General features: G+C 46.3%; 1 protein-coding gene across 5 annotated transcripts in view; it reads right to left on the bottom strand.

Annotated features, from left to right (window-relative positions):
• The window catches only part of CTNNA2 (catenin alpha 2), a 2737142-nt gene that overhangs the window by 212836 nt on the left and 2509891 nt on the right, over positions 1-14415 (bottom strand). For all 5 annotated transcript variants that reach the window (XM_063925313.1, XM_063925315.1, XM_063925316.1 and 2 more), the window contains one exon: positions 5343-5477. In XM_063925313.1, the coding sequence (XP_063781383.1) occupies positions 5343-5477 (135 nt within the window). The remainder of the gene's footprint in view (positions 1-5342; positions 5478-14415) is intronic.

Raw genomic sequence — 14415 nt, forward strand, 5'->3', positions numbered from 1 at the left:
GCCTCTCAGGCTGGCGTCCGTGGTCACCAAGATCCAATCCTGAATGCCGAATCTGCGGCCTTCTAATAGGTGAGCCTTCTGCAACCACCACAGAAGTGACACCCTTGTCTTTGGTGACAGGGTTATTCGCAGGTGCATCTGCAGATGCGACCCTGACCATTTGTCCAACAGATCCCTTTGGAATATTCTTGCATGGAATCTGCCGAATGGAATTGCTTCGTAAGAAGCCACCATTTTTCCCAGGACTCTTGTGCATTGATGTACTGACACTTTTCCTGGTTTTAGGAGGTTCCTGACCAGATCGGATAACTCCTTGGCTTTTTCCTCTGGAAGGAAAACCTTTTTCTGAACCGTGTCCAGAATCATTCCTAGGAACAGCAGACGAGTTGTCGGGATTAAATGGGATTTTGGAATATTCAGAATCCACCCGTGTTGTCTTAGCACCTCTTGAGATAGTGCTAAAGCTGTCTCCAGCTGTTCTCTGGACCTTGCCCTTATTAGGAGATCGTCCAAGTATGGGATAACTAATACGCCTTTTCTTCGAAGAAGAATCATCATCTCGGCCATTACCTTGGTAAAGACCCGAGGCGCCGTGGACAATCCGAACGGCAGCGTCTGAAACTGATAGTGACAGTTTTGAACAATGAACCTGAGGTACCCCTGGTGTGCGGGGTAAATCGGAACGTGTAGATACGCATCCTTGATGTCCAAGGATACCATAAAGTCCCCTTCTTCCAGGTTCGCTATCACTGCTCTGAGTGACTCCATCTTGAACTTGAACTTTTTTATGTAGAGGTTCAAGGACTTCAGATTTAGAATAGGCCTTACCGAGCCATCCGGCTTCGGTACCACAAATAGAGTGGAATAATACCCCTTTCCTTGTTGTAATAGGGGTACTTTGACTATCACCTGCTGAGCGTACAGCTTGTGAATGGCTTCCAACACCCTCTCCCTTTCGGAAGAGACGGTTGGTAAGGCAGACTTCAGGAAACGATGAGGAGGATCCGTCTCTAATTCCAACCTGTACCCCTGAGATATTATCTGCAGGATCCAGGGGTCTACCTGCGAGTGAGCCCACTGCGCGCTGTAATTTTTGAGACGGCCCCCCACTGTCCCCGAGTCCGCTTGAGAGGCCCCAGCGTCATGCTGAGGTTTTTGCAGGAGCCGGGGAGGGCTTCTGTTCCTGGGAAGGAGCTGCCTGTTGGTGTCTCTTCCCTCTTCCTCTGCCTCGTGGCAGGTACGACAAGCCCTTTGCTCTCTTATTTTTGTAGGAGCGAAAAGGCTGCGGTTGAAAGGTCGGTGCCTTTCTCTGTTGGGGAGTGACTTGAGGTAAAAAAGTGGATTTCCCGGCAGTAGCCGTGGCCACCAAGTCTGATAGACCAACTCCAAATAACTCCTCCCCTTTATACGGCAAAACCTCCATGTGACGTTTTGAATCCGCATCGCCTGTCCACTGTCGTGTCCATAAGGCTCTTCTGGCTGAAATGGACATAGCACTCACCCGAGATGCCAGTGTGCAAATATCCCTCTGTGCATCACGCATATAGATAAATGCATCCTTTATTTGTTCTAACGACAGTAAAACATTGTCCCTATCTAGGGTATCAATATTTTCAATCAGGGATTCTGACCAAACTACTCCAGCACTGCACATCCAGGCAGTTGCTATAGCTGGTCGTAGTATAACACCTGCATGTGTGTATATATTCTTTTGAATAACTTCCATCTTTCTATCTGATGGATCCTTAAGTGCGGCCGTCTCAGGAGAGGGTAACGCCACTTGTTTGGATAAGCGTGTGAGCGCCCTGTCCACCTTAGGGGGTGTTTCCCAGCGCGCCCTAACCTCTGGCGGGAAAGGGTATAATGCCAATAACTTTTTTGAAATTATCAACTTTTTATCAGGAGCAACCCACGCTTCATCACACACGTCATTTAATTCTTCTGATTCAGGAAAAACTGTTTGTAGTTTTTTCACACCATACATAATACCCTGTTTTACGGTATCTGTAGTATCAGCTAAATGTAACGTCTCCTTCATTGCCAAAATCATATAACGTGTGGCCCTACTGGAAAATACGTTTGAATTTCTACCGTCGTCACTGGAATCAGTGCCCGTGTCTGGGTCTGTGTCGACCGACTGAGGCAAAGGGCGTTTTACAGCCCCTGACGGTGTTTGAGGCGCCTGGACAGGCATTAATTGATTGTCCGGCCGCCTCATGTCCTCAACTGACTGTTTAAGGGAAGATAAACCATCACGTAATTCCACAAATAAAGGCATCCATTCTGGTGTCGACCCCCTGGGGGGTGACATCTGCATATTTGGCAATTGCTCCGCCTCCACACCAATATCGTCCTCATACATGTCGACACCACGTACCGACACACACCGCAAACTCACAGGGAATGCTCTAATGAAGACAGGACCCACTAGCCCTTTTGGGGAGACAGAGGGAGAGTCTGCCAGCACACACCACAAAGCGCTATATATACAAGGGATATCCTTATATTAAGTGCTCCCTTATAGCTGCTTTAATATATATATATATAGCCATTAATGTGCCCCCCCTCTCTGTTTTACCCTGTTTCTGTAGTGCAGTGCAGGGGAGAGACCTGGGAGCCGTTCTGACCAGCGGAGCTGTGACAGAAAATGGCGCCGTGTGCTGAGGAGATAGGCCCCGCCCCTTTTTCGGCGGGTTCTTCTCCCGCTATTTTTCCAGTCAGGCAGGGGTTAAATATCTCCATATAGCCCCTATGGGCTATATGTGAGGTATTTTTAGCCTTGTATAAGGTTTATATTTGCCTCTCAGAGCGCCCCCCCCCAGCGCTCTGCACCCTCAGTGACTGCCCAGTGAAGTGTGCTGAGAGGAAAATGGCGCACAGCTGCAGTGCTGTGCGCTACCTTATGAAGACTGAGGAGTCTTCAGCCGCCGGTTTCCGGACCTCTTCACGCTTCAGCATCTGCAAGGGGGTCGGCGGCGCGGCTCCGGGACCGGACTCCACGGCTGGGCCTGTGTTCGATCCCTCTGGAGCTAATGGTGTCCAGTAGCCAAGCAGCAAATCCACTCTGCATGCAGGTGAGTTTACTACTTTCCCCCTAAGTCCCACGTTGCAGTGATCCTGTTGCCAGCAGGACTCACTGTAAAGAAAAAAACCTAAACTAAACTTTCTCTAAGCAGCTCTTTAGGAGAGCCACCTAGATTGCACCCTTCTCGTTCGGGCACAAAATCTAACTGGAGTCTGGAGGAGGGTCATAGGGGGAGGAGCCAGTGCACACCACCTGACCTAGTAAAGCTTTACTTTTTTGTGCCCTGTCTCCTGCGGAGCCGCTATTCCCCATGGTCCTTTCAGGAACCCCAGCATCCACTTAGGACGATAGAGAAAAAAGGAAGAAAACTGAAAACACAGGAGAGGAATTCGGCCACAATTTGTGGAGATGGAAAGTAACAAGCGGGCTTGTCAGTAAATCCCTCCAGAGTTGAGGCCAGCAAGGAAAGTTGCAACATGTGGTGATGAGGAGTAATGTGTCATTTATAGATAATTACAGTATCACATTGTGTTTTATCATTTCCTAATCTTGTTTCCAGCAGTTCAGTATTTCTAAACAATTGGCAATGTCCAGAGGAAGTGATAAGGTAGCATTCCAAATGAACAATGTAAAATAATAACTGAAAATGAATTCATGTCATTTCACTTATTTAATAACACGGGTGCGATTCAGATGTGGATGGACTTTTCATCGCTGCTACTTCCTTGGAAGCGATGCTTACATATGCTCCTGCGGCAGGAGGCGTCTGGTGTGAATAGCTGTCTCCTGCATGCATGTGTGTCCAAGGATCACTCTGAGACACCATCGGCCTGGCTGAGTGACCCGTGAGGCCACGCAGACCGGTCACAGCAGCTCCGTCACTGAGGACAGGAAATCTCCATCATAAGCCGGAGACTTTGGCCTCGAGAATGCAGGACGTGTAGTACGTCAGTACGGGTCTTGCACAGTTTACTGAACAATGCTGCATTGCTTCAATTCTGTTTTTCCGTCCACATCTTAATCAGGCCCAAGGTGAATATGGGGGAATATTTGATGGGTTAGTATCATTATATGATGTGCGTTGTCAAATAAGTCCTTCAAAAGAAACTGAGCTCTTGCTACACTGTACCTGATGAACCTTAAAGAAAGTTAATTTTAGTAGAAAAATCAGGAACCTGAGCGGGAAATGACATTAATGTTTGGCCCTGTGATATTCATTTATCTGAATGAGGCAGACTGTGTACTAATTCAAGAGCCCTTGATGAAAAGTATTTCTCATGCTACGACGGGTCTTGTATAAAGTACATTTTTCAGACACTGTATGTTCTCAATGGATATATTTAAAACTGACTTTGTTAAATATCTTTGCACAATTCATATACACTACATACAGGCCTGTAATTAATGTTCTATATTTGTCTTCACATACAGTCCTATATTAATGTTCTGTATTTGTCTTCACATACAGGCCTATATTAATGTTCTGTATTTGTCTTCACATACAGGCCTATATTAATGTTCTGTATTTGTCTTCACATACAGGCCTACAGTATATTAATGTTCTGTATTTGTCTTCACATACAGGCCTACGGTATATTAATGTTTTGTATTTGTCTTCACATACAGGCCTACAGTATATTAATGTTTTGTATTTGTCTTCACATACAGGCCTATATTAACGTTCTGTATTTGTCTTCACATACAGGCCTATATTAATGTTCTGTATTTGTCTTCACATACAGGCCTATATTAATGTTCTGTATTTGTCTTCACATACGGGCCTACAGTATATTAATGTTCTGTATTTGTCTTCACATACAGGCCTACAGTATATTAATGTTCTGTATTGGTCTTCACATACAGGCCTACAGTATATTAATGTTCTGTATTTGTCTTCACATACAGGCCTACAGTATATTAATGTTCTGTATTTGTCTTCACATACAGGCCTACAGTATATTAATGTTTTGTATTTGTCTTCACATACAGGCCTAAAGTATATTAATGTTCTGTATTTGTCTTCCCATACAGGCCTATATTAACGTTCTGTATTTGTCTTCACATACAGGCCTATATTAATGTTCTGTATTTGTCTTCACATACAGGCCTATATTAATGTTCTGTATTTGTCTTCACATACGGGCCTACAGTATATTAATGTTCTGTATTTGTCTTCACATACAGGCCTACAGTATATTAATGTTCTGTATTTGTCTTCACCAGTTTGCAGAAGAAAGTTTCTCTATATACTATATAAATGATATAAATATATACAGTATGGAATATTTAGTGTTGCCAATACTTATCCATAACTCACCCCAGAAACAATGAGTTCACCCCCAAGGTTCTGGACTTCGGCTTTCACCTTGCTGCAGATATTAAGCTGGTGGCAGTAGAGGGCAATGCGTTGCAGATAGGCGAGCAGATCTTGTTTGCATGCTGAATCTGGGCACTGCGGGGAAATAAAACAGGAACATCAGTAGGCTTGATTAAATGTAGCTTAGCTTCTAGTGTTACTGCATATCATTAACCCAAGGCAATCAGATAAAATAATATGCAAACAGCATATAAAATATATACTTCCACCACTACACTGAAGAAGCTTATACTAAGACTACGGATAGGAACATTTTTTGTCAGGAATACCAGTGCTACCTGTAAGAATTAACCATTTAAATATGATATATATATATATATATATATACACGTCTGTAGATAGAAATATTGATAGAGAGACAGACAGAGAGATAGATACTGCACACAGACAGATAGATACTGTACACAGAGAGGCAGACAGATAGATAGATAGATAGATAGATAGATAGATAGATAGATAGATAGATAGATAGATAGATAGATAGATAGATAGATAGATAGATAGATAGATACTGTACACAGAGAGATAGATAGATAGATAGATAGATAGATAGATAGATAGATAGATAGATAGATAGATAGATAGATAGATAGATAGATAGATAGATAATGTAGACAGACAGACACTATAGATAGAGACAGACAGACAGACAGACAGACAGACAGACAGACAGACAGACAGATATAGATAGATAGATAGATAGATAGATAGATAGATAGATAGATAGATAGATAGATAGATAGATACTGTAGACAGACAGACACTATAGATAGAGACAGACAGACAGACAGACAGACAGACAGACAGACAGACAGACAGACAGATAGATAGATAGATAGATAGATAGATAGATAGATAGATAGATAGATAGATAGATAGATAGATAGATAGATACTGTAGACAGAGAGACACTATAGATAGAGACAGACAGATAGATAGATAGATAGATAGATAGATAGATAGATAGATAGATAGATAGATAGATAGATACTGTAGACAGACAGACACTATAGATAGAGACAGACAGACAGACAGACAGACAGACAGACAGACAGATAGATAGATAGATAGATAGATAGATAGATAGATAGATACTGTAGACAGACAGACACTATAGATAGAGACAGACAGACAGACAGACAGACAGACAGACAGACAGACAGACAGATAGATAGATAGATAGATAGATAGATAGATAGATAGATAGATAGATAGATAGATAGATAGATAGATAAGATAGATAAACAGGCAGACAGATTATAGATAGAAAGACCTATAAATAGATAGATATATACTAAATTCTTGCTGCTGTTTGAATTACTAACAATTAATTTTGAACTCAGTTTGTGGGTTATTTATAGATACAATGGGGTGATATTACTAAGGTAGAACTGTGATGTTGCCCATAGCAACCAATGAGATTCTATCTATTATCTTCTAGAAGCAGCTAGATAACTGTTAAGTATAATCTGATTGGTTGCTATGAGCAATATCACCAGTTCTAAAAGAACTTCCACCTTAGTAAATTTACCCTAATGTAGATGTTCAGTAACCAAGAGCAACAAATCAAATATTTGCATGCATTAGTTGAATGAAATCTGTCTGCTGATTGGTTGGTCTGGATAAATGTAAATTTGAACGTTTCTCAAAAAAATAATAATCCCCATATAAAAACGTAGTTGGATAAAACAATTACAAAGAAAAAGTTGATGTACAGTACATAAATATTTCAGCTCAGTGCACATTACCCATAGCGTTACCTATTTGCAGCAAGCTCATAAGTAGAAAATGTAAAATATTTTCCAGCTACATGGGAGGAGGGGGTGAAGGGGAGGAGCACAGAGAGGAGGAGCAAAGACAAAGGGGAGGAGCACAGAGGGGAAGAGCACAGAAGGGAGGAGCACAGACAGAGGGGAGGAGCACAGACAGAGAGGAGGAGCACAGACAGAGAAGAGGAGCAAAGACAGAGAGGATGGGCTCAGACAGAGAGGAAAAGCACAGTCAAAGAGGAGAAGCACAGATGTAGAGGAGGAGCACAGACAAAGGGGAGGAGCACAGACAGAGAGTAGAACAGACAGAAAGAGAGGAGTAGCACAGACAGGGAGAAACATAGAGAGAGAGGAGGAACAAAGACAGAAAAGCACAGACAGAGGGGATGAGTACAGACAGAGGAGGAGCACAGATAGAGGGGAGGAGCACAGACAGGGAGAAACATAGAGAGAGAGGAGGAACAAAGACAGAAAAGCACAGACAGAGGGGATGAGTACAGACAGAGGAGAAGCACAGATAGAGGGGAGGAGCACAGACAGAGCGGAAAAGCACAGAGAGAAAGGAGAAGCACAGACAATAGAGGAGCAGCACAGACAGAGGGAAGGAGCACAGGCCGAGAGGATGAGCACAGACAGAGAGGAGGAAAACAGACAGAGAAGAGGAGCACAGACAGAGAATAGGAGCACAGACAGAGAGAAGGAGCACAGACAGAGAGGAGGAGGACAGACAGAGAGGAGGAGGACAGACAGAGGGAAGGAGCACAAACAGAGAGGAGGGGCTCAGACAGAGGGGAGGGGCACAGACAGAGAGGAGAAGCACAGATGTAGAGGAGGAGCACAGACAGAGAAGAGGAGCACAGACAGAGAGAAGGAGCACAGACAGAGAGGAGGAGGACAGACAGAGGGAAGGAGCACAAACAGAGAGGAGGGGCTCAGACATAGGGGAGGGGCACAGACAGAGAGAAGCACAGATGTAGAGGAGGAGCACAGACAAAGGGGAGGAGCACAGACAGAGAGTAGCACAGACAGAGAGAAGGAGCACAGACAGAGAGGAGGAGGACAGACAGAGGGAAGGAGCACAAACAGAGAGGAGGGGCTCATACAGAGGGGAGGGGCACAGACAGAGAGGAGAAGCACAGATGTAGAGGAGGAGCACAGACAAAGGGGAGGAGCACAGACAGAGAGAAGCACAGACAGAGAGGAGGAGCACAGACAGAGAGGAGGAGCACAGAGAGGAGGTTCACAGAGAGAGGAGGAGCACAGACAAAGGGGAGGAGCACAGACAGAGAGGAGAAGCACAGACAATAGAGGAGCAGCACAGACAGAGGGAAGGAGCACAGACCGAGAGGATGAGCACAGACAGAGAGAAGGAAAACAGAGAGGATGAGCACAGACAGAGAGGAGGAAAACAGACAGAGAAGAGGAGCACAGACAGAGAATAGGAGCACAGACAGAGAGAATGAGCACAGACAGAGAGGAGGAGGACAGACAGAGAGGAGGAGGACAGACAGAGGGAAGGAGCACAAACAGAGAGGAGGGGCTCAGACAGAGGGGAGGGGCACAGACAGAGAGGAGAAGCACAGATGTAGAGGAGGAGCACAGACAAAGGGGAGGAGCACAGACAGAGAGTAGCACAGACAGAGAGAAGGAGCACAGACAGAGAGGAGGAGGACAGACAGAGGGAAGGAGCACAAACAGAGAGGAGGGGCTCATACAGAGGGGAGGGGCACAGACAGAGAGGAGAAGCACAGTCAGAGAGGAGAAGCACAGATGTAGAGGAGGAGCACAGACAGAGAAGAGGAGCACAGACAGAGAGAAGGAGCACAGACAGAGAGGAGGAGGACAGACAGAGGGAAGGAGCACAAACAGAGAGGAGGGGCTCAGACAGAGGGGAGGGGCACAGACAGAGAGGAGAAGCACAGATGTAGAGGAGGAGCACAGACAAAGGGGAGGAGCACAGACAGAGAGTAGCACAGACAGAGAGGAGCACAGACAGAGAGGAGGAGGACAGACAGAGGGAAGGAGCACAAACAGAGAGGAGGGGCTCAGACAGAGGGGAGGGGCACAGACAGAGAGGAGAAGCACAGATGTAGAGGAGGAGCACAGACAAAGGGGAGGAGCACAGACAGAGAGTAGCACAGACAGAGAAGAGGAGCACAGACAGAGAGGAGGAGGACAGACAGAGAGGAGGAGGACAGACAGAGGGAAGGAGCACAAACAGCGAGGAGGGGCTCAGACAGAGGGGAGGGTCACAGACAGAGAGGAGAAGCACAGTCAGAGAGAAGAAGCACAGATGTAGAGGAGGAGCACAGACAAAGGGGAGGAGCACAGACAGAGAGAAGCACAGACAGAGAGGAGGAGCACAGACAGAGAGGAGGTTCACAGAGAGAGAGGAGGAGCACAGACAAAGGAGAGGAGCACATACAGAGAGAAGCACAGACAGAGAGGAGAACAGACAGACAGAGAGGAGGAGCACAGAGAGAAGCACAGACAGAGGGGAGGAGCACAGACAGAGGGGATGAGCACAGACAGAGAGGAGGGGCACAGAAAGAGAGGAGGGGCACAGAGGGGATTAGTACAGATAGAGAGGAGAAGCACAGACAGAGAGGAGGAGCACAGGGAGAAGCACAGACAGAGGGGATGAGCACAGACAGAGAGGGGGGGCACAGACAGAGAGGAGGGGCACAGAGGGGATTAGTACAGACAGAGAGGAGGAGCACAGACAGAAAGGAGAAGCACAGAGGGGTAATTCAGACATGGTCGCAGCAGCAAATTTGTTAGCATATGGGCAAAACCATGGGGGTAATTCCAAGTTGATCGCAGCAGGATTTTTGATAGCAATTGGGCAAAACCATGTGCACTGCAGGGGAGGCAGATATAACATGTGCAGAAAGAGTTAGATTTGGGTGGGTTATTTTATTTCTGTGCAGGGTAAATACTGGCTGCTTTATTTTTACACTGCAAATTAGATTGCAGATTGAACACACCCCACACAAATCTAATTCTCTCTGCACATGTTAAATCTGCCTCCCCTGCAGTGCACATGGGGGGTCATTCCGAGTTGTTCGCTCGTTATTTTTTTCTCGCAACAGAGCGATTAGTCGCTAATGCGCATGCGCAATGTCCGCAGTGCGACTGCGCCAAGTAAATTTGCTATGCAGTTAGGTATTTTACTCACGGCATTACGAGGTTTTTTCTTCGTTCTGGTGATAGTAATGTGATTGACAGGAAGTGGGTGTTTCTGGGCGGAAACTGGCCGTTTTATGGGAGTGTGTGAAAAAACGCTACCGTTTCTGGGAAAAACGCGGGAGTAGCTGGAGAAACAGAGGAGTGTCTGGGCGAACGCTGGGTGTGTTTGTGACGTCAAACCAGGAACGACAAGCACTGAACTGATCGCACTGGCAGAGTAAGTCTCGAGCTACTCAGAAACTGCACAGAGAAGTCTTTTCGCAATATTGCGAATCTTTCGTTCGCAATTTTGATAAGCTAAGATTCACTCCCAGTAGGCGGCGGCTTAGCGTGTGCAAAGCTGCTAAAAGCAGCTTGCGAGCGAACAACTCGGAATGACCCCCATGGTTTTGCCCAACTGGTAAAAATTTTGCTGCTGTGATCAACTTGGAATTACCCCCCATGTGCACTGCAGGTGGGGCAGATATAACATTTTGCACAGAGAGTTAGATTTGGGTGGGGTATATTGTTTCTGTGCAGGGTAAATACTGGCTGCTTTATTTTTACACTGCAATTTAGATTTCAGTTTGAACATACCCCACCCAAATCTAACTCTCTCTCTCTACACATGTTATATCCCCCCCCCCCCCCCACACCTGCAGTGGTTTTGCCCAATTGCTAACAAATGTCTATCCTTGTGGAGCCCAGTGTACCCCGCAGCAGAAAACGAGATTTATGGTAAGAACTTACCTTTGTTAAAACTCTTTCTGCGAGGTACACTGGGCTCCACAAGGCGCCCACCCTGACGCACTTAGCTTCTTTGGGTTGGTGTGGCATTAGCCGCTGACACTTTCTCCTTTCGGGAGAGTGTGATGTTTGTGGCAACTTGCAGTTGTCGTCTTTTTTACTTGCTACTGCATTGGGCTGGTTAACCAAACTGAGCACCTGTGCACGGAGGCGGGGTGATATAGGAGACGGCGCTATGCATCTTGGGAAGAAGGTCAAAGCTTTTGAGCCTGTTGGTGCTTCAGATCAAGATCCTACTCTACACCCCCAATGTCTATCCTTGTGGAGCCCAGTGTACCTCGCAGAAAGAGATTTAACAAAGGTAAGTTCTTACCATAAATCTCGTTATTTAAGCACTTACAGACTGTATGTGAGACTAAACTGTACACTGAAGCTCAGGGTTTGTGCCAACTTACAGTAAGTTTACATAAAGGAATGTGATTTATAATGTAACAGATAACATTACAGTATACAGCATGCATTTACTATTTATCTTGTTTATAATTTATAGTTATTTACTCTGTACATCGGGTGCACAGTATCATGCTGAGAATGCGGAATGTCAATTATGGGAACATATAATTTAAGATTCCCAGGAAACTGAAGATGATGTTCAGTAGAAATGTTCCACTATTATTATTTACTACTAATGCAGCAATAAGCAAATCATCCAACATCGCAGCAATGTACAGTAATCCGGCCGTATATCATCACACACATAAATAACCTTCATTAACAAGTGGCAGGATCTAGCTGAGTGGTGTGCATGTGCCGTTCCTGCTAACACAAGTTGTATTACACACGCGCACACACACATCCTCCCCCTGAGATTTATTCAGTGCACATGGATAATATTTATCAAGTGAAACGGAAAAGATGATTGCTGTATTGTCTCACATGTTACCAGAACATATCGCACGCTTGTACGGGAGGCTTCTAACATGGAATATAAAGGCCATGGAATGTGTAATTGGAAAACATCACATATATGCAAATAATCTCTGAACAATTTGGGAGGAATATATCAGGAGATGAGTGATGTGTCAGTGAGGACAGGGCTGCATGTGACAGGGGCAGTGACATGGTGTGAGGAGGGGAATGGAGGCAGCAGGAAGCCACAGACTGAGAATTATATAGTGGAAGGAGCAGGGTCCCCAGCAGCACAGAGTGTATCAGGAGATGAGTGATGTGTCAGTGAGGACAGGGCTGCGTGTGACAGGGGCAGTAACATGATGTGAGGAGGGGAATGGAGGCAGCAGGAAGCCACAAACTGAGAGTTATATAGTGGGAGGAGCAGGGTCCCCAGCAGCACAGAGTGTATCAGGAGATGAGTGATGTGTCAGTGAGGACAGGGCTGCATGTGACAGGGGCAGTGACATGATGTGAGGAGGGGAATGGAGGCAGCAGAAAGCTACAGACTGAGCGTTATATAGTGGGAGGAGCAGGGTCCCCAGCTGCACAGAGTATATCAGGAGATGAGTGACGTGTCAGTGAGGACAGGGCTGCATGTGACAGGGGCAGTGAAATGATGTGAGGAGGGGAATGGATGCAGTAGGAAGCCACAGACTGAGAGTTATATAGTGGGAGGAGCAGGATTCCCAGCAGCACAGAGTATATCAGGAGGTGAGTGACGTGTGAGTGAGGACAGGGCTGCATGTGACAGGGGCAGTGACATGATGTGAGGAGGGGAATGGAGGCAGCAGGAAGCAACAGACTGAGAGTTATGTAGTGGGAGGAGCAGGGTCCCCAGCAGCACAGAGTATAGCAGGAGATGAGTGATGTGTCAGTGAGGACAGAGCTGCATGTGACGGGGGCAATGACATGATGTGAGGATGGGAATGTAGGAAGCATGAAGCAACAAACAGCGTTATATAGTGGGAGTAGCAGGGTCTCCAGCAGCACAGAGTATATCAGGATATGAGTGATTTGTCATTAAGGACAGGACTGCATGGAAAACTGTTATGAACGGCGTATGTTGTTGGCGACTGGGACGCTTACGTCCTTCCGTTTCCACTGGCTCCAAAGCAACGGGAATGCAGAGCCAGTGTGGTTGGTGGGGGGAGCTTCTGCCCGGCGTCCAGAGTGAGTTGCCTGGCTACATAGATGCCAAGCACTTACAGGGCAAGGGGACGTGCAGTGAGGTAGCTGTTAGTTACTCCTGTTTAAGGGAGACTTGCTCCTATTAGTATGCTGATTGGTTGCTGCTCCCTTCATCTTCCTGGGCTGTTTGACACACTTTGCTGGTCATAGTTCCAGGTTGCTGCGGGATCCCCTGTTGCTGGGTTCTAGTCTCAGTTTGTGGACCTCCTTTCCTGTTTGTTTGTTCCCATCATTGATCAGTGTTCCTGTGTCCATTCACTATTTAGCACCAGTGTCTGCTAGCAAACTTTTGTATTTAACTTTCTCTGACGTCCTAGTGGATGCTGGGAACTCCGTAAGGACCATTGGGAATAGCTGCTCCGCAGGAGACTGGGCACAACTAAAGAAAGCTTTAGGTCACCTGGTGTGCACTGGCTCCTCCCACTATGACCCTCCTCCAAGCCTCAGTTAGATTTTGTGCCCGGCCGAGGTTGGATGCACACTAGGGGCTCTCCTGAGCCCTTAGAAAGAAAGTACAAGCAGCTATTGGGGAAATTTCACTCAGTTATAGGGTTAATCCCCACATTATATAGCGCTCTGGTGTGTGCTGGCATACTCTCTCTCTGTCTCCCCAAAGGGCTTTGTGGGGTCCTGTCCTCAGTCAGAGCATTCCCTGTGTGTGTGCGGTGTGTCGGTACAGCTGTCTCGACATGTTTAATGAGGAGGCTTATATGGTGACGGAGCAGATGCCGATAAATGTGATGTCGCCCCCTGTGGGGCCGACACCAGAGTGGATGGTTAGGTGAAAGGTATTAACCGACAGTGTCAACTCCTTACATAAAAGGGTGGATGACGTAACAGCTGTGGGACAGCCGGCTTCTCAGTCCGCGCCTGCCCAGGCGTCTCAAAGGCCATCAGGGGCTCAAAAAAACGCCCGCTCACTCAGATGGCAGACACAGATGTCGACACGGAGTCTGACTCCAGTGTCGACAAGGTTGAGACATATACACAATCCACTAGGAACATCCGTGACTTAATCCCGGCAATAAAAATAAGAATTTACTTACCGATAATTCTATTTCTCGGAGTCCGTAGTGGATGCTGGGGTTCCTGAAAGGACCATGGGGAATAGCGGCTCCGCAGGAGACAGGGCACAAAAGTAAAGCTTTTACAGGTCAGGTGGTGTGTACTGGCTCCTCCCCCTATGACCC

The sequence above is a fragment of the Pseudophryne corroboree genome, chromosome 1 (assembly GCF_028390025.1).
Source record: "Pseudophryne corroboree isolate aPseCor3 chromosome 1, aPseCor3.hap2, whole genome shotgun sequence".
Classification (NCBI taxonomy): Eukaryota; Metazoa; Chordata; class Amphibia; order Anura; family Myobatrachidae; genus Pseudophryne; species Pseudophryne corroboree.